The 23,897-nt window shown below is 48.7% G+C and overlaps 1 protein-coding gene across 3 annotated transcripts; it reads right to left on the bottom strand.

Annotated features, from left to right (window-relative positions):
• Positions 1–885: 885 nt before the first annotated feature.
• IQCD (IQ motif containing D) lies at positions 886–23,612 on the bottom strand. Of its 3 annotated transcripts, none has more exons than XM_026514922.4 (5): positions 23,485–23,612; positions 7,465–8,285; positions 4,856–5,089; positions 3,120–3,191; positions 886–1,376 (listed from the first exon to the last, which is right to left on the bottom strand). In XM_026514922.4, exons 2-5 carry the CDS (start codon positions 8,191–8,193, stop codon positions 1,059–1,061), a joined length of 1,353 nt encoding a protein of 450 aa, XP_026370707.1. In that variant the 5' UTR covers positions 8,194–8,285; positions 23,485–23,612; the 3' UTR covers positions 886–1,058. The 3 variants fall into 3 exon arrangements, with proteins under 3 accessions (XP_026370707.1, XP_057161930.1, XP_057161931.1); XM_057305947.1 differs by lacking the exon at positions 23,485–23,612 and adding an exon at positions 11,473–11,638; XM_057305948.1 differs by lacking the exon at positions 4,856–5,089.
• Between the last annotated feature and the right edge of the window lie 285 nt (positions 23,613–23,897).

Genomic DNA, 23,897 nt, shown 5'->3' with positions numbered 1-23,897 from the left:
GCTAGGCTTTGGCCTCTTTGTGTCCCCATTTCCCTCCAGTGCACCTCCAGGAAGCACTGGGGTTCTAGAGAGCCCAGTTAGAAGCCACATCCTTGGTTCTGTACCTCCCCCTCCAGGAGGGGAAGAGCAGACACGTGGGGGAGCAGTCTGGGAGGGACCAACGGTGGCCAGGACCAGGGACACCCATGCACATGCCTACAGGGGTCAGGTGGGCCATGAGCGAAGCAAGCCCACCACACTCTTGGCACAAACACTTTGCAAACATGTAGGATGTTTAAACTCCTAGAATTTTCACAAAGAATTAGTTTCCTCCTTGGTTTCACCAGAGACATCTAGCTCTCTGCCTTTATCTCCTCTCCCTGTGTTATAACAGACGAACCAGAAATGCCTCTCCTTCTGAATAAAAGGGTGACAGCCCGAGTGTGATGATACTGGCGCAACTGACACAGGCCGCGTGTGTGGAAGGCAGCTGGGGGTGGTGGGGACTGGGGCACCCTGCAATGTCTGCCATCTAAAAGGGACTGCTGCTCGGCTCTAGAAGACAGGCAGACCCCGGGGTATCTGGATGAGATGTTTCCAGGAAAAGCAGAAAGCTGGATTTCTCTGGGACAGCCCCTGACCTGAAAACCTGATCCTGGAGTTTTCTGCCTGCCCTCCCCACACCCCCCAACCTCTTGCAGGCAGCTGTGACCACAGCCCACTGCCCTGGTGGCTGGTTATGTCCACTGCAGTCGTGGCAAGGAGCCTGGGGCCAAGAAGGCTGCAGCCCAGGGTCTGGCTTCCCACTGAGGCTAAAGGAAGGAATAGCTCTGTGCTGACACCCTGGCCCGCGTGCTCTCCCCATGGGCAGGGCATCTACACATATGGACACACGCAGCCAACAGCCCTGGGCAAAGTGACATTTATTTATAGGGTATGGTTTAAACGGCTTTTAACTTTGAAAAACCATTCAATCCAGGAATGGCAAGGCTTCCCCCTCCTTGTGGCCTCCTGGCCTGCTCTGTGGGAAGTGAGGAGCCCACTGGCACAGGCCAGGAGCCGGGCTCCCAGGGGGAGACTTATTTCTTGGCCTTGCCCTTGCCCTTGGCCTTGGCCTTGCCCTTCTCCTTGATCCTCCCTTTGCTCTTGCTCCGCTTCTTCTTCCTGGACTTGAGCATGGAGCGGACCAGGTAGCCCCTCCACAAAGCCTGGATGAGCGTGGCGGCCCGAACCATGCGCAGCATCTCCTGCTCCGCCTCTAGTCTCTTCTTGGCATTGACCTCCCGCTTGGCCCGGATCTGGGAGAACTCCTCCACTAGGACGTCGTGCTTCTGCTGCAGCTCCTCCAGCTGGACCTTCTCCTCCTTGTGGATGATGTCAAGCTTCTCGTACTCTTCCTGGGATGAGGGTCAGGGGGTGGGGGTCACCAAGCATAGGGCGCCACCTGCCACCCTCTCCCGCATGCACCCCCACCCATCCTGAAGGGGCTTCCGCCCCAAAAGCGCCGCCTGCACTAAGCCTTTCTGCATCCAAGGCCCGGATGAGAACAGGAGAGGTGCTGTGGTCCATCCCCTCTTGAGGTGGGACCTGACTGAAGTCATCTCAGGAGGAAGGAAAGAACCCAGGCTGGTGGGTTGGGCAGACCGGGTTTCGCATCCCAGATTGGCTATGCCTTGAGGGGGCCTTCACTGTCGGAGCTTCATTTGTCCTCTGAAACATGGGGACAATTCCAAACCCAGGAAGTGGGTGGGAGCTTTCTGCAGGATTAAATGATGGGGTGGACACAGTGTACCAGATGCAGGGCCAGGCACATAGTGGGGACATAAAAATGCAAGCTCTGGGGCGCCTGGGTGGCTCAGTTGGTTAAGCATCCAACTCTTGCTCTCAATCCAGGTCATGATCTCAGGGTCATGAGATCGAGCCCCACATCAGGCTCTGTTCTCGGTGTGGAGTCTGCTTGGGATTCTCTCTCTCCGTCTCCCTCTGCCCATCCCCTCACTCATGCTCTCTCTCTTTCTCAAATAAATAAATCTTAAAAAAAAAAAAAATGGAACTCCTGCCACTAAAGCCATGTGTTTCACAAAGGTACTCAGAGTGGAACTCAGGTGACTGAGTCCCACAGTTCTTTCTTACGTCCAACTGTTGCCTCCCGCTGCAGTTTACATCTCCCTCCCTCCCTTCCACTCCCTTACCAACAGCCTACCAGAAGTGGAGGGCTCCCCAAGGACACAGAGCTGAGTAGACTCGGTCTCTGCTGACAAGGAACCCACCACCCTCATTGGGACCAGAGAAACAAGAGCACAGCCTCTGAAGTCCCTCCTCCCTGGAGCACTCCTGATCAGACAGAGCAAGACCCCCACTTGCCCTTCTCCTGACTTGGGACCACTCAGAGGCTGATGTCATCTCTAGTGCTTACCAAACCTTCCTGGCCCTGAAGTCGGGACCGTGGGCCACCAATGTTATCACAAAGCTGTGGGGAGGGGCCGGGGAGGAGCTCGAGGGCACCCCGTTTTCCAGGCCACCATTCCCTAAGCACTTCCTCCAGGCCAGATCCTGTGCTGCGTGCAAGCATTTGTGACCATGGTGCCCCACTGCATCCCCGTCATGGTCCCAGCACGGTCAGCACTGCCTCTGGGGATCACAGGCACAATCAAGCTCAGAAAGGTCAAGCATGCCCCTTGCTTCAGGTCACCCAGATGGTCAGTGACACTGGAGTATAATCTCCAGGTGATAATGGGGACCATCCTCCCTGTGCTACTCCAGCACATGGCACATCTCAGGCCCATCTGGGTGACTGAGTGAAGCAGGGGAGGCAAGCTCATGCCTGAGTCTGCCGGGAAGGGGCCCCGGCTTGTGAGGCTGCTGGCAGGAGCTGAGCGTGGAAGGGACAGAGAGTATGGGATGTGGACACTAGATGGAGCCAAGATCGTTGGGCCTAGTGACAAGCACTTAGTAGCTTCCAGCTTCTGGCTTCTTCCTTTTCCATCTCTCCCTTCGCTGCCCCAGGCCAGACAAGCCTCAGGCCTAAGGAAGGGGGCAGGGAAGCCTGTCTGGAGAGGCCCAGAGCTTGGCATAGTTCATGGACCATTCCTAGAGGATCATGGGAAATGCACCCGAGAGACGTATTGCAGCACAAATACCTGCTTCTCACCCATCTCCATGTCGTACTTCTGGATCCAGTTCTCGATTTCCGTCTCCACTCTATATTTCTTCTAAAAAAATTCAGTGAGTCAGTGTTTGATGGATTAATATGAACAGTAAACTGCACCAAGCTCACTCTGCTCCAGGGTTATTGCCTTGCCCACCGAATCTACACAACAAGGTAGGTTCTCCTCCATTTCACAGATGCGGAAACTGAGGATCAGATGTGCTAACTCACTTGCCCAAGATCACAGAGCTGACAAGTGGTAGAGCCTGGAACTGGGAGCCAGAGGTCTGGCTCCAGAACATTCTAGGCAGAGGAAGTAGCAAGTGCAAAGGCCCTGAGGTAGGAACAGGCTTGGGGTGTTTCAGAACAGAAATTGAGCTGGTGTGGCCAGAATGGAATGGCTGAGGAGGAGCAGGGTCCCCAGGAGGTCAGAGTGAGAAGCTGTCTCGTAGAAGGAAGGGTCAGCAGGGGAAGGAGTTTAGATCCTAGTGTAACGGAGAGGGGAAGCCATTGGATGGATTGAGATGTAGGAGAGGGACAGAATCTAATTTGTTTTTAAAAGATCAGCTCCCATACGTACTGTGGAATGTTGTTATTCAGCCATAAAAAGGAATGAAGAATTGATCAACGCTTACGTGGATGAACCCTGAAAACATGATGCTAAGTGAAAGAAACCAGACACCAAAGACCACATATTGTGTGATTCCATTTACGTGAAGCATCCAGAACAGGCAAACCCACAGAGACAGAACACAGATCAGCGGTTGCCAGGGGCTGGGGAAAGGGGAGTGGCTGCGAATGGGTCCAGGGTTTTATCTGGGGGGACGGAAATGTTCTGGAACTATCCAGAGGTATGTGTTGTACGGGGTGAAGGTACTAAATGCCACTGACTTGTTCACTTTACGATGGTTAATTTTATATTATATGAATTTCACCTCAGTGAAAAAGAAAGAAACCAGCTCCCTAATCCTGCAGAGCAAGAGCTCTTCACTTGGACACCGCGAATGGGACGGCTTCAGGGGGCCTGTGGCCCCAGGAATCGTCCACCAGTTACGAGTAGGTGTATCTGCACCTCCTTGTGGAGGAGAGGCCCATGGCTGCCACCAGATGCTGTGACACTAGACAAGAACTAGGAGCAAGTGTTGGAGAAGGCGCCCTTTGCGAGGAAACAGATTTGAGAGCAAGCTGGGTGCGTGCACGCTGGGGCTCCGCAGAGGCGATGGAGAAGACGAAAGAAGAGATGACGTTTACCGAGCGCTTACTACGCACTCATTCTTAGGAGAATCTCATTCAATTCTCCTAATGACCCGTTAGCCCAATCTGATCACTTTGGCCTTGAAAATGGCAAAACTGAGGCTGGAGGGGATTATGAAATTCACACCCTTTGTACAACAAGGTGGGTATTATCACCCCTGGGGGTGGGGGAGGGTGTGCTCAGAGCAGTTAAGGAACTTGCCCAAGGTCACACAGCCAGTTCGCTGCAGGACGGGACCAGTCCCTCTGCCCCAGTCCCCGGGCCTGTGAGCAGCCCGCTCGCAGGGGACGCTGGCTCAATCCTGGGCTTCCCCTGCTCCGCTGCCCTCCTCCTCAGGGGAGCTGTTCCCTGGGTGCCTGGAGCAGCCCTACCTTGCCCTGCCCTCACGCTAGACCTCTCTCTGCCCTTCCCCTGCCCCGCGGACCTCCCGTGGTCTCCACCCCTTCCCCCCTGTGCCCTACTGTCCCCCGCACCTTCCTCAGCGCCTGCTCTGCCTCCCGGTTTTCCACAACCAGGTTGTGGTATTGGGACCTCAGCATGAGTAACTCCTGCTGGATCTTGGCCACCCTGGCCTGCGAGGCCCGGAAGTCGGCCTTCTGCTGCTTCTTGGCCTCCTGCTTGGTGCGAAGGAGGCTGTTCTCTGAGAGCTTGAGCACCTGGTGCAAGTGGTTTTTCAGTTCTTGGATCACAAAGTTCTCTTTCTCCACCTGGGCCGGGAAGACGAGAGGCTCCGTTACTACCTCCCCGACGCCCGATAATCCCAGGAGAACCGGCATTCCTGCCCGCTAGGAACAGGCGTAGAGCGGAACAGGCGACCTGCCTTATTACCTTGCAGATTCCTACCCCTCACGCCCCAGGGGGACAGAGACGGCCCGCTTGCAGGCAAGGAAATTGAAGCTCAAGGGGTCAAGTCGTCTGTCTGGGGCTGTACGGCTGAGCCGGGACTCGAGGCCAGGTCTGCCTGATTCAGAGCCCATGTTCTTGGCCGCCCCCCTCTGCTTCCTGGCAGGAGTGATGGGCACAGGCAAGCCGGAGAGCGGCAGCCGGGCAGGTCTGGGACAGTGGCGGTGCTCCTGCCTGGGGTATAGAACGGGAGTGCTCAGTTGGCAGAGACACTTGGCATCATTCTTGAAAGTAAGAGATACACATACTGTGGGGATTGTCACCCGCTGACACTTGAGGGCCTGACTTGTCCCCTGCCCTCAGCTGGTTCTAAGACAGGAATGGGGGTGGAGGATGGGGACTTTTTGTAAATAGGTTCCAAAGGCTGGTCCCAAGCCCTAGAGTCTCCCTCTGAGCACATCACTGCGGCGACTGGCTCAGGCCAGCGGCCTTGGGCTGGGCCGCAGGGGGTCTGAGCTCGCCTCCTGCCCACAGGGAGCAGCGGGGCGGAGGGGCCTTTGGGCAAGCCGATCCTGAGGGCAAGGCTTCCGGCTCTAGGTGTTGGGTTCTAGAGCAGCTGGTATTATCAGCAGTCAGAGCTTTTCTTGACCCCACAGCAGCCTAACTGGCGTCACCCCCTCATTTTACACTGAGATCCAAGGGACGTGATAAGATTTGCCCACCTGGAAAAATGGAATTCGACCCCAGATCTGTCCAACTTGGAGGCCTGAGCTGTTTCCACCACCTGATTGGGACCAACAAAGCCACTCGGGGCCCCTCTCCCTGTCCCTCACCGGCACCCTTCTAACCTGCGAGTGGTCTCCCTTGACTGACCACCCAAGAGCCTGTCATCTCTCCGCTCAGAAAGAGCTTCCAGAGGCGACCGGGCGGCTCAGTCAGTTGTTAAGCATTTGCCTTTGGTTCAGGTCATGATCCGGGGATCCTGGGATCGAGCCCCGCGTCAGGCTCCCTGCTCAGCAAGGAGTCTGCTCCTTCCCCGCCGCTGCCCCCAGCTCTGCTCTCAGTCTCTCTCTCTCAAATAAATATAAAAAATCTTTAAAAAAAGGAAAAGAAAGAAAGTCATTTCCATGCCCCTCCTTTGTGCCAGGCTTACTGGGGACATGACAGCGGGCCGAAAGAGCCAAGGTCCCCGTCCTCTCATGGGGTTGCCAGACCTACACCAAATTACCAAATAATCACATAAACATTTACCAACAAACTCGGATGAATGCCTTAAAGGACGAAGGCGGTGAGAACGTAAGGACGGGGCAATGGCCTAAGCCTATGGGCTACTTCCAGGCTGTATCCCTCCTCCCCTTTCTTCCACTTGCTGGTTGGACCAGGGGTGACATGATGGGGGGGGGGGAGTTTCTGGGTCCACAGGTAGAAGTCCTGTATGGGGCACAGCAGAATGGCCAACACAGAAGGAGCCTGGACCCCTGACAATTTTACGAGGCAGAGTTCCCGTGCCTGCTCCAACTCTTCCACAAGAGAGAAATACATTTCCATCTTGGCTAAGCCACTATTATTCTGGGTCTCTGTTTCGGCAGCCAAGCCCTATACTTAGATACCATCTCACAATGTACGTAAAGCGTAATACATAGTTATGTGTCCCAAATGGTTATTAGGTTGGGATCATGTTAGCACTTCCCTTCTTAAAAATTCTTCTAGAGCTTCCACCTGTCCCATCTGCCCCTTGTCCTCAGAACAGAGATCACATGCCTTGATCAGGCCTCAAAGGCACAATGGGATCTGCTGGCAAGGCCTAAAGTATTTACTATCCAGCCCTTCGTAGAAAAAGTTTGCCTGCTGCTGGCCGGCAGGTCCCTGCCTACCTCTCTTGCCTGCTTCGCTCCCTCCCGTTCTTCATGTGTTGGCTTTGACGTCTCTGACCCTTTGGGTCTAAGCTCAGTTCTCTTGTAACACCGTCTTCTAGCACTCTATGCTTCCCCTTCATTATACTTCTCAAAACTGTAATTAAATCAGCTCTTGAAGACCTACCTCCGGTGAACTGCATGAGGCGGGGGCCATGTGGACTTACATATACGACCTGGTACCTGGCAAGCACTCACGACAATCTTTGTCGAGTGAATGAATGACAGCAGGCATGGCAATCACTGAGGAAAAACCACCACTGCCCAAAGGTCTGGCTCCTCTGTGCGGCTCCTTCCGTAACCTGACCAATACCATAAAACCATACCTCCGCGTCCCTGTTCTTCACGCTCGCCGCCAATTCATTTTCAAGAGTGTCGATGATTCCTTGGTTCCTCCTGTTCCGTCTGTTGATATCCTGTATGAACTGACTCTTGTCTCGAGCTTCCACGGGGCCAGTGAGTAGCTTCTCAAAGAGGAAACCCCGCAGTTCTATCAGGCAGTCGATGAAATTCTGGGCTTCGGCGCTTCTGCTCGGGGTGTACGTCTGCAAGAGCCTCACCGCCTGCGGATTATTGAGTAAGAGTCTCAGGGTGTCCTTGGTGGATTCTTTGATCTGCTGCATAAGGGGCGGGAGGCTGGATTTCTGCAGTTCTATGGAGAGAATGCGATCTCTGAACCACCCTTCCTCCTTATACTCTTCCTCCTCCTGCAATCGCCTTTCTTTATCCTGCAGGTAAATGACAGTGTCCAGGAGGCTGCGGCAGAGGTCCTCGTGCTCGCTCACGGCCTTCATGATGTCCTGCCCCAGCACCCCCTCCAGGGTCTCATAATTGGAAGCCATGTAGGACAGCAGGGTCACCAGCTCCACCTTGTGGATGGTCTCGTCCAGTACGGACATGACCCTCTTGGCCTCGATGGTGGTGAGTTTGGACTTGGACGGGACCAAGGGTTTTAGCAGGGAGGCTGGCTTCTTGGATGGCTCTGCCGTCAGCTTCATTCTGTTGATGTCGGGGCCCTGGTAGAGAGGGGCCACACCGAGGGCATCTAGAGCCATTTTCTGAGCAGTCTTCTTGCCTCCTTACGCCCTGGGAGATCAAGACGTGGCTAGACTGCACAGGTCTCCAGCTGTTATTGTCTCTGGCAACCCTGCGAAGGAAGGAGTGAGCGGTTAGTCGAGTCGTGCTGCCAGGATGTGGCTGGTGTGGCCCTGGCAGCCACACACAGGGTCGATGTCGAGAGTTCATCCCGGGTGCCCCACAGCAAGTACACAGAGCCCCTCACTGAAAGCAGTTTCTAGCTTTGTGACAGCATCGGGCCACAAGGGTGGGACGACCAAGGGGAGAGGTGTCAGGCAGGGAACACCGTTCTGTGGAAGCGACTTAACTATGTAGGATAGTAAGTAGCCCCTGAAATGGATTTGTTCAGTCATTTATAGTAATGAGCATTTAAATGCAACAGATATCATTTCGGGTGACTTAACATGAATGAATAAAAGTCAATGTGAGTGGACTTATTAAAAAAAAAGTATCTAAATATGGAAAACGAGTTACACGGGTGGTGGAAAGAGTTGAGAGGCTACCCAGGGAAAGGGAAGCCATCCAGCCAATGTCAAAGGCAGGAGTCTACCACAGAAGGAGGTGGTGGTGAGCGTGGGGACAAGGGTCACCAGGGGGAAGCTAGAACCACAGCCGTTTCCTGTCCAGGAGGAGCTATAGCCCGGAGGAGCTGGGACCACTGCTGGCAACGCAGCCCAAAGCAGAGAGAAGAGGAAAACGCCATGGTTTCTTCTTCCTCGTGCCCTCCAGTCCAACACCAGTGCCTCCCATTGGCCAGACCCAGTTGGGAAACCAGATGACAAGGGAGCGTGGGCCCTGCAGCCTGCAGGTGTCAGCGGCCTGAGGCAGAGCAGCACAGGGACAGAGCAAACAAGGCAGCTGAGAGCAAACAGGACTAGGACCAGCACAGCACTGCCTCACTGGTCTTTAAGTGTGGACTGCAAACATCAGAGTGGGGGTGAACAATGACATCGAAACACAATTTTTAAGTCCTGTTTCACTAAATGTGATGTCGTATCCTGGATTGGATCTTGGAATGAAAAACGGACACTAGTAGGACAACGTAAAATCCAAAACCAAGCTGATAGCATAGTCAGCAGCGTTGTACCAATGCTAATTTCTTGCTTTCGACAGACACATCATGGCTATTTAAGATGTTAATGCCGTGGGAGCTGAATGAAGGGCATGTGGGACTCCTGAGCTTATCTTTGCAACTTTCCTGTAAATCTACAATTATTACAAAATAAAAAGCTTATTTAAAATTCAAGACACTCAGAAAAATGTAAGGCAGCGATCAGAGACCAATCATCGATGTTGCCCACATGGCACGATGGCTGAGGACTAGATTTGCAGTGGCCCTGCTTGGGCTCAGACCCGTGCTGGGGCACCCTGGGCTGGCTGTCTCATCCCCCTCAGCCTGGGCTTCCTCAGCCATAAAACGGGGATCCTACGATTCAATGGGAAGTTTCTGGCACAGGGCCTGGGCATTGTGAGTGCACAGTAAATGATAACTAGCACGATTAGCCCAGGGAAACCGCGATCCCAAGTCCAGGACTGTGGTGATTTCCTCGTCTCAGTGTCTGGGCTTGGCTGGAGATCTGGAGGGACAAAACGAACACCTCCTGCCCGGGACTGGCTGGCCTTTCCCAACACACCATGTCTAAGAGGGACCCCACCATGTCCCCATCCCTCACCCTGCTCCTTCTTTATCTCTCGTCCTGATGATTGGCAATGCTGTCACCCTAGTTGCTCAAACTGGAAACTCGAGTGCCTCCCCCCCACTTCCCAGTCCCTGTTCTCTCAGTGTTCTCTCCTTGACAGCTCCCAGTCCTTTCGTTCTTGGCAGCCTCTCTGCCACTGAGTGAGGGCCTTCTAATCTCTCACTTGGATGATTAAAGAGCTTCTTAACTGGTCTGCTTACATCTGCTCCTGCTCCCTGCAATAAGGATCATCCCCACAGTCATCTATTCGAGCATTTATTGAGCCCCTGGGGATATAAAAGAGATGCAAGGTATGGTTCCTATTCTCCCAGAGTTTATAACCTAGCTTGAAATGTGAAACATGCACACATGGAGGTTCAACAGCTATAGGAGGAAGGGCATGAAGTTGTATTCACAGAATAGGTTGAGGTCATGACCAGCCTTCAACAGCAGACTGGGGACTTTGGAGTTTATCTTATAGGAAATTGAGATCCATTTTGATTTCAGGAAACAAGTAACAGGATAAAATCAGATTTTTGAGAAAGATCGGTCATAATGGATGATTTATAGGGAAAAGTTTGGTGGCAGGTAGGTGGGCTGGGATATTATAAACCTTCCACCACAGGGCCTTTGTGCATGCTGGTTTTTCTTCTTCTTGAAACACTCTTCTCCCTCCTCCTTGCTAAGTTAATTCTTTGTACTCAGAGCTCAGTTCAGGTGTCCCTTCCTCACAGAAGGCATTCCTGGGCTTCCAGAACGGGTCAAATTCTTGTAGCAGGTTCTTATAAGGCCATGCCCCTTTTTTTTTGCAGGCACCATCCCCATCCCAGTCTCCTTCCCTCTTGCTTGCCTATACTGTAGTGGCTGGAAATACTCAATGCTCAACTTCCCCACCTCCTTTACAGTTAGGATTGGCTATAGACACTGTTAGAGCCAATAAAATTGAGAATTTTTCTAGGGGCTCTAAGGGAGACCTTATTCCTTCCCAATACAAAGGAAAGACATTGTTGGCTTGACCTCCATTCCCTGAACTTGGGCTTTAATGCTGGCAATGGCAGCCACTTTGTGAATGAGAAGGAAAGGTTAAGAGAATTGCAGGAATGCTGTCCCTAATGTCATTGAGCCTCTGGACCTTCCGAGGGTCCATCATCTCTTACCCAGATGACTGTGATAACCTCTTTACCGGTCACCCTGCCTCTGACCCCCTACCCCACAGTCTCGTCTCAGCACAGCAGCCAGAGGGAGACTTTAAAAATGTCAGATCCTTTCACTCCTCTCTTCCAAATGCAGCTCCCCAGAGCTAATTGTTAAAATTTCGGGGTATTTGTGAGCTGGTTGTGAAGCCATTGGGAAGCTTGAAATCAGCCATGGTGGAAGTATTATGCCATGGAAATTGTCAAATACTACAAATCAGCACCCCTCCCCTCCAAACTGGCTATTGAACGTTTACCAGCACACCACCACCTCCCGACAGCTCCCCATCTCACTCAGGATAAAAGCCAAAGTCCTTACAGTGACCAGGAAGGCCCTACATCATCTGGCCGTTGCGACCACTCACTCTTCCGTCCTCATACTGACCTTTTTGCTGTTCCTTGAACATATCAGATGTGCTCCAACCTCTGACAAGGCCTTCTCACTTGCTGTCTGCACACCACTACCCCCAGCCCTCCAGCCCCAGGTCTGGAACATTCCTCTAAATATCCTCAAAGCTTGTTCCCTCCCTTGCTTTCTTCTCTGCTCAAATCTCAGGATAATAGTGAGTGCTTTCCAGATTCTCTTCCTAAAATATAAACCCTCTCCTCCTCCCTGCCCTTATCCTCTTATCCTGTTTACTTTTCTCCCAGTTAAGTATCACCATCCGATGTTTCTAAATGGGCATGTTTGTTTACTGTCTGCCTTTCCCCTCCCCTAAAAAGTCAGCTCCAGTGAAGGTAGGGGCTTTATTTTGATGACTGCTACATACCCGGCCCTGAAAAATACACGTCAGCCTCGTCCTGGGGAGAGGTCTTGGGCTGGCACGGACAGTCTCCCTGTGCCATTCTAATCATCACACTCCGTCTGTGGACGCCAGAAACGTTTTGAAGAAGGAGTCACCAGGACTTAATGAGCGAGACCGTTTTGCATTTGGCGGCCTGAGAGAGAAAGATGGGGCCCTTGAGAAACTAGGAAAATTGGGGGCAGAGGTTTGGAAGGGAGGACAAAGAGCTCGGTTTTAAACTCATTTAGTTCTCGCTCTTATCACTGGTATAGACAGTGGACAAGGGAGTCTCCATCTCCCCACGACCTCTCTGTCAGGTGATAGCACCCCAGTTTTCCGTTGGGGAGCTCATCCTCTCTCCCACTGTATGCAGTCCTGGTGGGACTGCCAATCAAAGAAGGCTGGGAATCCTGAGGAGTCACACGTGGGTGGGAGATGGTGGGAGCTGGGTCATGCTAGTGGGGTGTTCCTAAAGATCCTGCACTAGGACCTCCAGAAACTTCCTTGGCTGCTGTCCTTTCTGGAGCCCGTTCTTCAGCTTCTCCTTCACCGTTTTGCTTTAGTCACAGTGTCTGTGGCTTGCTATCCAAGAACCCTAGCTGAGAACACTCTAGGCATCGGACAATGAACGATCTAGATCCAGGGGGCTCCAGGGAGCCCTTGGAGATGGAGACATAAATGTCGCTGATATCTGAAGCCACAAGAGATATTCGGTTCTCCAAACCAGAGTAAAAGGAGAGAAGAGTGCGCATCAGAGGAACATCTCAAGTGACTACGAGCCAGGAAGAAAGGCAGTCAGATCAGACGCTAAGGATGTTTCGTGGTCACTTGGCCGGGCAAAATGGGTCCCAAAGTCAGAAGCCCCTGGGAAGTGACCACTGAAACGAGAAGAGGCGTTATCTTGCATCTTTGTGTTTCCCACGCGCTTTTTGCTCCCAAGTCAATCTCGTGAATTCCCTCACGGCTTTTCCTGAAGATAACGTTTTAGGGACAGCCTGGAGTTTCCTCAGCTCCTCTCAGGGAGGACGAGGGACCTTTGCCCCATGACCACAGGATGAACTTGAACAAAGTGTTTCACGAACGCTTTCTCCCCCATTGTCCCCCCAAAGCTTTCAGGCATAAATCAAAACGCCCGAATTCTTCAGAGATTGCGGCTGGAAATGCAACGTTATTCGAAATGTTTCCAATTTGCTTTCAGCCAAATTACCTCTTTTGCTTTAAAGGGCAAACTTGTTTTCTTTGATTATGATGATGCCCATCGGTTTTTGACAGCTCATTTGGGTGAACACGAAAAAGCCAGTGGAACGAGGATCGGGGGAAATGCATGACTCTGATGACAAAAAAATCACTGGAGAATCTCTTTTCCTTGAATCCTAATATGATTGTTTCATGTCCTTTTTAATGCCACCAACCTTAATATTTAAATCATTTCCAACTTAAGCCTCTCCTTTTAAAATCCCTGCCCTGAGAGTGAAGCAAGATTGTTAATGGATGGGGAACTTTAATTGGATCTTCCTTTATTTGTCATTAATTCTGCTGATGAACTTTATAAATGGAAATATATCTTTATCATGCAAATTATACCTCGTCTTCATTCAAATGGGCTTGTTGGATATTTTATTACTTTCACTCTCAGAACATTTTGAAAAAAAAAAAAGGTTTGAGTGAAATTATATTTTTTTCCCTCGGGAGAAAAAGAGGAAGAAAATCCAACCCTTGCAGATACCCCACAAATCCAGCAATGGTACGTGGCATAGTCAGAGGGGTTTAAACAAAGTTGGAGTGTGTGTGTGGGGGGGGTCTCATTTTACTTCATTTTATTCTTGGGGGGGTAGAAATCTCATTTTATTTTTTTTTAAGATTTTATTTATTTATTTGACAGAGATAGACAGCCAGCGAGAGAGGGAACACAAGCAGAGGGAGTGGGAGAGGAAGAAGCAGGCTCATAGCGGAAGAGCCTGATGTGGGGCTCGATCCCTGAACGCCAGGATCACGCCCTGAGCCGAAGGCAGGCGCTTAACCGCTGTACCACCCAGGCGCCCCGGAAATCTCATTTTAAAGAATGCCATTTTAATGTTAGCAAACTCTTGAGAACTAACTCCATACCAAAGGCTGTTCTAAATGCTTTGAGGGAATTAACTCCTTCATTCCTTACAACAACCTTTGAGCTAGGTGCTCTTGTTAGCTCTTCTTACAGGCAAACAAAGGGAGGCAGGGGGAGGTTAGATGCTTTCATGAGTTTACAGCTCCTAAGTGGCCAAGCTGGGGTCTCAGCCCAGGCAGCCTTTCTTGGGAGCCTGCCCCCTATAACTGCTGTTCTGTCTGGTCTCACCCTTTTTGGATCGACTTCTATAGTGGTAGTGTTCCTGCTGGTGTCGTGTTCCTGTAGGTATACCCAGGATTAGACACAGTTTGCCACAATAGAGCTGTCACCCCATCCCTCTCACCTAGCTCAAGAGAGCTTATCAGGATGCAAGTGAGTGAGTGGCTGAATTATTTTAGGGTGAGCCTTGAATCATCTCTCATTGACTTTTATGTTTTTGAGTCAATCATTACATACTTTGGAGCCCATTATAAACCAATTACCGAGACACACCTCATAACTGATCACGACACAGGGATCATTGGGCAGCAGGAGGCTGCCATGTATGAGGCAGAACGTGGGTTCTGGATCAGGAAAGAAGCCTTCATGAGGGTTAGTTCTAATTCAGGGTTGTCCAAATCTCTCTCACTAGCATGCCACCTTTGGGATTTCTGCCAAGTCTATAGACCAAGCTGTACTATTATCAACTCAACTTTTTGTTTTTCCTGAAGTATACTTTCATTCGTAAGTACTTTTCATTAAAAAGTATCTCCACTGTAACTGGAAAAATCTATATCATTTTCCTTACATAGAAGGTAATAATGTCTACAGCCTGTTATTTTACTCTAACTGGATGCTATTGCCCAGGACGATAAGTGTGAGCCCAGATCTCTATGGTTGAAAAGCAAGATTCGCAAGTGGTAGGGAGATGTTACAGACATACTAACAGAGAGAGAGAAGAGATAAATGACTAATGTCAAGAAGGAAAGAAGGGCCATCACTACTGCTCCCATGGATGTTAAAATGATAATAAAGGAATATAATGAACTACTCAATGGCCATAAATTTGATAACCTAGATGAAATGGACCAATTCTTTGAAGATACAATCTACCAAAACTCTCACAAAGAGAAATAGATAATCTCAATGGGCCTTTATATATTAAAGAAATTGGTCAATAATTAATAACTTCCCCAAACAGAAAACTCCAGGTCTAGAAGATTTCACTGGTGAATTCTACCAGACATTTGAGGAAGAAATGACACCAATTCTCTAACATTTCTTCCAGAAAATAGAAGCATAAGGAATATTTCCTAACAGATTCTACGAGGCTAGCATTACTCTAATACCAAAATAGACAAATACACTATAAGAAAGGAAAGCTACAGACCAGTATTTCTCACAAACGTGGATGCAGAAATCCTCAACACAATATTCACAAATTGAATCCAACAAGGTATAAAAAGAATTATATTCCGTGACCAAGTGGGATTTCTTCCATGTCTGCAAGGCTGGCTCAACAAAAATCAATTAGTGTAATCCATCACATCAACGAAAAGAAAAATCATATTAACAGATGCAAAGAAGCATTTGGCAAACTCCAACACCATTCATGACTTAAAAAACAACAACAGCAAACCTCTCAGCAATTGAGGAATATAGTGGAATTACTTCAACTTGATAAAGGAGGACATCTACAAAAACCCTACAGCCAGCCTCATACTTAATTGTGAGAAACTAGAAGTTTATTCCCTAAGATCAGGAACAAGACAAGAATGTACCCTCTTATCCTTCCTGTTTAATATCATATTGGAAGTCCTAACTCATGCAACAAGACAAGAAAAGGAAGTAAAATGTAATACAGATTAGGAAGGAAGAGATAAAACTATCTTCATTCACAGTTGACATGATTATTTATGTAGAAAATCCCAAAATATCAATATACACACTTCTGGAATTACACGATCACAGCAAAGTTGCAGGATATAACGTTAATATACAAAAGACTTATTAACACCAAACTGAGACTTTCTTACTGACATAATTAGAATTCTAAGAGACCTGAAAGGGGTCTTCGGAATAGGCTTCTCACCAGGAATCAATGTAAATACCATGAGTGCCATGTGTGTGTCTCTCTTCCTAAACCAGGTATTGTTGAAATAAAAAAGTGAGCTAAACACATCCTCTCTGATACCAGCCTTTGTAGTACGTGGATTCCTAGACAAGTTCATAGTACGTGGATTCCTAGACAACTAAATATTTCCTCAGTGATTCTTAGCTTCGATGGAGATTTTTTTTTTGCCTTCCTAGCCCCAGTCTTGGTACTTCCCACAGCTAGACATAAAGGCTGCTTGCAGCTTAGCTGTGAGAGAGCTAAGAAAGAATGGTTGGAGGCAGAGCAGGCAAAGAGATGTTGTCACAAGAGATGGACCTCATGGGGCGCCTGGGTAGCGCAGTCGTTAAGCGTCTGCCTTCGGCTCAGGGCGTGATCCCGGCGTTCCGGAATCGAGTCCCACATCGGGCTCCTCCGCTATGAGCCTGCTTCTTCCTCTCCCACTCCCCTGCTATGTTCCCTCTCCCACTGGCTGTCTCTGTCACATAAATAAATAAAATCTTTAAAAAAAAAGAGAGAGAGAGAGAGATGGACCTCATGGTCTTTGTTTTTATTTTCTACCTTAGTGGAAAATTGCAATTCCAGCATGACAGCAGATTGAATAAAACCATGTTGTGGATTCCAAAATTTGCATAGCTGTCTCACGTACTTGTGACAGTTCTGCCAAGTTTCTGAGATATACAATTCCCACCCACCCCAGGCCTTCAGGACCCAACACTAACACTAACCTAATACTCCCTGCTTCACTCCCTGGGGTCCTGCTTAGGACTCAAAGAAATCTTTAATGGCTAAAGGATTCCTGGTCACTTAGTTCTGATTTTACCCTCCTTGCTGGGTTAATAGGCAAAGGTTTTTTTGCCTTTGAAGCAGGAGGAATATTCCTTTTAGCCTCAGAAGATCCCACTGGTCTGGGAACTATGCAAACAGCTTTCTTCAGAAGAACTCTGTAGGCTTTATCTGAGCTTTCTAAGTCTAGAGTGGAGAGAGTGAGGGGCTGGAAAAAGGTAGAAAATCCCTGCTGGAGACTGCTCTCCCAAACCATGGTGGCATACTAGGCATTCAACAAATCACTGTTGAATAAAAGAAAAGATAGCACGTCCAGCTGTAACAATAGGCCCATTTCCTCACACCGAGATGTCGGCCTAATAGGATAATGTTATTTCACAAAATACATTATATCCTGAATTAGAACCAGAAAATAGTGTCATGTTTTAATAATGAAAACTATGGGCCAAGATTTGGCCTATAGATTGTTTCCCATCTCTGTACTCGGGGCTTGGAATTTTTAAACAAAAGATTTAAATCGAATTTGTTTTTCTCTTTCATAGTTGTTGTTGTCGTTGTTGCTGTTTTCCCTACTGCCGCTTTTGAACTATTACCCAATCCTCTCTTGTCCTTTTTGAGAACCTATGTTTTGTGGATTATATTTGGTTTGCAAAAGATTCCCAGGCGTGCGCTGTAGCAGGGAACGCCGGAGGTATTAACAGATGGGATCTCATCTGGGGTGATGACTCCGGGGCTGCAGGCTCCAACGTGACCCTGTGCTTTGGAAACAGACGACAGTGCAGAGTGACGGAGCCTAGGAGGGAATGTGCTCCTGGGGACAGATTTCTAAACTTCTGGTTCTAATGAACACTTTCTACTGGACATTGGCCACAGCTATAGCCCTGGGCAAATTCACTTGACCTTCTGGGCCTTCATCTCCTCCTCTCTGAAGTAGAAAAGAAACACACGAGCCTACGGCACCGTGATTAAGTTTGTGGGTTCTCGTGTCAGGCAAATTTGGAGTTCAATCCTCGCTGTGTGGCTTTAGGCAAGCCAATCAACCTCTCTAAGCTTCGGCTTCCTCATCTGTCAAATGGGGACAGTGATGGAACCCATGCTCAATAGAACTGTCGTTGAGTACGAAGTAAAATCCTGGCTCAATAATGTTTAGCCTTTATGACTTTTATTATGACTTCAAAAATAATATAGTTTCGTATTAACATTTGAACATTTATTTCTTAAAATAGGAGAGGTATTTTTCCTCAATATATACATTTTTTTTGTGCAGAAGTGTTTATAAAGAACTAAAATGGACCACTTTTGACTCTTTTTTATTATTTGCTTTTAATTTGACTGGTTCGTACATTATTTTCATTTCTCTGCTGGTGAAGGAGGAGGGCTGGAGCCTCTTAAGCCTCTCCTTTTCCGGTCTCCTCTTCCTTACAAATTAAGTCACCATGATTTTGAATTCTTCTTTTGCTTACAGTGTCGCTTTAGGAGTGTTTATTTCTGGTTATATCCAACTGTGGGTAGTATCCCTGTGGTCGTTTGAGACAGAAGGAAGAATTTCCTGGTGGTGCATTTAGAGTCTTCTAAAATAAACTTCCCCCACTTAAGAAAAATATTTAAATCATAATCTTATCACATGCAAAACACTGGCTTTTCCTGACTGCTTGATTACATTGAAGAAGTGTCTTTTTTTAAACCAAGGATCGTGGCCCTTTAGTGAATGGTGAAATCAATTTGCCCGTGGGGACTAGCATTCAAAATAAATGAAATAGAACAGAAAATATTAGGGTGCATTGCATGTAGTAAGTATTCATGTGTAATTAAACACGCGTGTGCTGGGTCGAGAAGGAAAATGTATTTCTTTGTCTGGTTTGTGGTTAAAAAAAAAATCTGTGTTTGAAAGCCCCCATGTTAAAGGCATTTGATTGGTCGTAGAGTAGAATCTGCCGCTATTATTTGAAAGCTAAGGCCAAAGAGATACTTTTCCCCGACGCTCTGTGTTTCAAATGATCTTGATTTGCAATCACATTTGCTTTTAGTTCCACTAACTAGGGCCTGCAGGGAAAGGTAGGTGTATGTGTGTGTGTGTGTCTGCGCGCACGCTCGTGTGTGTGTGTGTGTGTGTGTGTGTGTGTGTATACCATTTGCCTTGTATGAAAATATCAAGCCAGGGGCTCCTAGCTGGCTCAGTGGGAGGAGCATGCAACTCTTGATCTCAGGGTTGTGAGTTTGAGCCCCACGTTGGGTGTAGAGAGTACTTAAATAAATAAAACTTAAAAAAAAGAAACGAGAAAAAGAAAATATGTCAGGACAGGGTTTCTCAAGCTTCACACTTTAGGTCAGCTCCTTTTTTGTCGTGGGGGCCCTCCTGGGTGCTCTAAGATGTTTAGTAGCATCTCTGGCATCTACCCATTCGATGCCAATAGCACATTTCTCCCACCAGTTCTGACCAGTTGGAGACAACATGTCCCCAGACATTGCCAAATGTCCCTGTGGGGTGGGGCTGGCGGGTCGGGGGATGCCCCTGGTGGAGAGTCACTGGTCTAGCCCACAGTGGCCTTCCTCCTCTATAAAACTCCTGGCTTCCAGTGAGTCCAGCACTCCATCCAGGTTCAAAGGAAGGCTTGTGCCTGGCTAGCTCAGCTCTGTCTGACAAGCTGAGCTCTGTACCATCTGAAGCTGCCATCAGTTACAGAGTCAAGATCAGGTTCACAAGCTGGATGTTAGGAGACCGAGGGGGCATGACTCTCCCCTGCTCTTGGAATAAGTCTGGGCAAGCCCCTTATCTCTCTGGCATCTGGGGATACAACACCTGTCCTAGCCACATCAAAAGGCAGCTGGGTGGAGGAGGGCTGATTTACTAGATGGGAAAGCCCTTTTGAGAGTTAAAAGCCCTCTTCGAAGAGGAGTGATAATTATTATACGTCCAGGCATCAATCAGGTGGGGCCTCATTGCCCTGAGCGCTTGTCTCCTAGGGGAAAAGTGTGGGGGTGAATTGAGCAATCAAGCAGAGAAGACTCACCCTTTTCATTGAATTTTTCACCATAAACGGAGTGAAAACCCAAGCTAAAGCCATGGCATTTATGTCTGACCACATAAGCCTAGAATGCTCCTGAGGGATGCCTTGCTCAGGGCTGGGGCAGACTTCTGTCTGGGATGCCCTGGGCAGACTGTCCAGCCTGGAGGCAGGGAGATTGATGCTGGGACTCTGTCACATCTGTTACCACTGCTTCCAATCTGAGGCTGTTTGGGGCTTTCTGGGTGGAGGGTGGAGTCTGGGAAAGGGAATGGTGGGGTGGATTCTTGCCTTCTACTCACTGCTTGTGTATATTGAGATGATGCATGAACAGTGACCTCAGACCTCACCCCTGCTCATGCTTGCCTTTCCTGCCATTGTCACTACTTTGCCTTTTGTTCTGGCCTGGCCTGGCTATCTGGCTCTGAGTCTACTCTCACTTCCCCTTGACCACCTTACCGGGGGCCTAGGGAATAAGAAAGTCATCCTGATCTGATTGGTTAGGAAATTCAGCCACTGGTCACCTGGGTGGCTCAGTCGGGTAAGTGTCTGACTCTTGGTTTTGGTCTCACTCTTGAGGTCGTGATTTCAGGGTTGGGAGATCAAGCTCCTAGTCAGGCACTGTGGTCAGCATGGATCTGCTTGAGATTCTCTCTCCCTCTCCTCTTGCCCCTCCTGCTCATACTCTCTTTCTCTCTCAAATAAATAAACAAATCTAAAAAAAAAAAAAAAATTCTGGCCACAACAGCTTTCCTCATTGCTCAAGAGGAGGAATCAAAGGCTTGGGTGGGGGGTGGCGGGAGTTTTAAACAGGGAGTAGCTGACAAGACCAGACCAGAGCCTGGGAAATTGTGGTAAAAGGGTTGGCAGGCGCAACATGACAAGAGGATCAGGTTTGGAAGGCTGTCGCAGTGTCCAGGGAACAGATAAGAGTGGCCTCAAGGAGAGACAAAGCAGTGGATGGGCTCCAGAAACATCAAGAAGGCAGAATCAATGGGATGAGGTGAAGGACTGGACATGGGGGGTGGGGGAGAAGGAAGTAAGGGATGACGTCTAATGTGCTGGCTCAGGTGTCTGGATGGATTGTTTTGGTGTTGACCCAAAGGGTGACCACTGGAAGAGAAGCAGGGGTTGAGGGGTTAGGGTGTTTATTGTTGGTACAATTTGCTATTTGCCAACCCTTGAAAACTATGGGGTTGTGTGTGCCTGGAAGGAGCACCTCTTCCTAATTCACACCAAAGCACTATATATGTATAGACTGCACCACCCAAGTGGGACCCCTATGAGATATGCAGGAGTAGTTGGGTACCTGGAGTAGATTTCAAGAAAGACCCAGAAAGATCCAGAAATGTGAGAGCTGTCACCGCACAGATGGTGACTAAAGCCATGGTGGGGGCAGGGGACACACAGAGTGAGAAGGATGAAGCCCCTTCACTCTTTTGATGACATTCCTTCTCACTGGCTTCAACCTACCCGAGCTCCTGCTCTCACTCTCTGTGCTGCAGCCACACTGGTCTCTAAAGTGTTCAAAGCACGAGGATCTTCACATACCATGTTCCTTTTGCCAGAAACCAATTCCCAACCCCTAGATGAGCTAATTCCCAACCTTCGAGTCTCAGCTCAATGGCAGCCTCTCCCCAGACTGGAAAAGAAAGTGCACTATTATCTCTGGAAACCCTCTTCACCTTTTCTGCATGGTACTGATCATGGGTGTAATTTTTTTTTTTTTACAGCTCTATTGGAGTATAATTTACATACCATAAAATTTACCCATTGTAAGTGTACAACTCAATGACTTTTTTGGTAAATGCTTTTTTGGTAAAAGTTATGCCACATCACCACAAAATTTCTATCACTCCCTAAAATTCCCATGAGATATTTTGCAAACAATTTCCATTCCCACCTTTAACTTTTCTAGATATATCATATAAATGAAATCATATAAATGGAATCATATAGTATGTAATCTTTTGCATCTGACTTTGTGCTAACACAGTAGTTTTTAAGCACTACTTAAAACTACTCTGGCCTCCAGGAGACATCTGACAATAATGTGGAGATAGATTTGGTTGTCCCAACCGGGAGGGGGTGTTACTGGCATGTAGTGGGTAGAGAAGCTGGGGAAACACTAAGTATCCTGTTCCGCACAGAACGGCCCCCTACAACAAAGAATTATCCAACCTGAAAGGTGCCAAGGTTGAGACTTAGCCTAATATTTTGACCTTCATCCATGTTGTAACGTGTGTCATCATTAGGTCCACTATTCTACTTTCTGTCTCTATGAATTTGGCTATTCTAGGCATTTTACATAGGTGGAATCATACATATTTGTCCTTTTGTGACTGGCTTATATTCACCTAGCATTGTGTCTTCATGGTCCATTCTTGCAGCATTTATCAGAATTTCATTCCTTTTAAAGGCTGAATCTAATTCCGTCGTGTGTATACCACATTCTGTTTATCCATTCATCCATTGATGGACTCGAGTTGCTTTTTGGGGAAAGGATTTGTTGACCTCCATGCTGCACCATTCTGGAAATGAATCTTTAATTATACATTTATCTGTATATTACTAGATTGATGACTACATCCCACATTAGACAAGCTCCCTGAGTGGAAAAATGAGGGTTTTGTTGTTGTTGTTGTTGATCACTTTACCCCAGCACCTGGCAGTACGCACTCAGTGAATACTTGTTGAATATATGAATATTTAAGGTATGGAACGAGATGACTCCCCCTGATCCATTTTAAACAGGAAGAGTCAAGGACAAATGTGCTTTAGGAAGAAAAAAAATTGCCTGTATTTACTGAGCTCAGCTCCATGCCAAGCTTTTCTTTGCCTCACCCCTTTAATTCTTACAATAAACCTTTTGAAGGTACAACGAAATCACATTTTAAGGCCAAGAATGGGAGTTAAGTTCTAAAGTTGTTAGCACAAAAGGCAAAAATTGGTACAATCAAAATGATCTAATCTGAACACTCACTCAAGTAAGATGCCTTTCGTTGCATGCTCACCTTGGAATGCATGGCCGTTGGGTGGAATGGTAGGGGACTTATAAACAACCCTTTCCTCCCCATCACCTATGTTTGACTTGAAGTTAGCTAACCAGGATGTGACTCCACTGGACTAGTTTCACCCACGCTTTAAGGATGGAGAAGCGGGGGGGGGGGGCATCTGAGTGGTGCAGTCGTTAAATGTCTGCCTTCGGCTCAGGGCGTGATCCCAACGTTCTGGGATAGAGCCCCACATCACGCTTCTCCGCTAGGAGCCTGCTTCTTCCTCTCCCACTCCCCCTGCTTCTGTTCCCTCTCTCGCTGGCTGTCTCTCTCTGTCAAATAAATAAACAAAATCTTAAAAAAAAAAAAAAAAAGGATGGAGAAGCGGGGATGCGAAGTGGTAAGCAGACGCGCAGAGTAGAGACAGGGACACAGAAGATGTCCGGGAGTCCTGGCAGGCAGTGGAGAGGGAGGTCTGGAATGAGGCAGGGGCTGGAGAGCACTGTTCTGGAGCACGAACGGGATCGCGGTGAGGGCTGCTGATTCCTCGGGCAGCCAAAAGATAGCAGACTGGACCCCATTCCACATCTCCCGCTCATTCCCGACCCTTCCCCACCTGGTCAACTCACCTGATCCAAGGGCTCCACGTTTCTCAGCGCAGTTCCCACCGCTGTGCCTGCGTTGCTAGGTTACCCGCCAAATCTCTGAAGGAGGGACTCGGCACCTGACTGACTTTCCTTTCACCATTCAATTTCTTGTTCCGCTCAGTTCGCCCCACCTCCTGAGGCTTGACCAATCAGAAGCACTACCTCTCTGACCCTCCACCAATTGAAAGACCCGGGACTCTCCCTGGGTTGGGCTGAACGCGTAAGGCAGGGAGGGTGGGAGGGGAAAGGGGCAGAAATTATTTGTCCCGCCCCTTCCCAAGGAGGTGGGCAGGGACTCGGGCATCAGCAGCGGGAGAGAACTGGGGAAAGACGTGAGGCTTGGCCAATCAGAGCTCATCATGCAGCCTAGGTAGCCAATAGGTCGCGTCAAAGGA

This window comes from Ursus arctos, unplaced genomic scaffold (assembly GCF_023065955.2).
Source record: "Ursus arctos isolate Adak ecotype North America unplaced genomic scaffold, UrsArc2.0 scaffold_34, whole genome shotgun sequence".
Classification (NCBI taxonomy): Eukaryota; Metazoa; Chordata; class Mammalia; order Carnivora; family Ursidae; genus Ursus; species Ursus arctos.
This window is presented reverse-complemented; position numbering and strand designations above follow the sequence as displayed.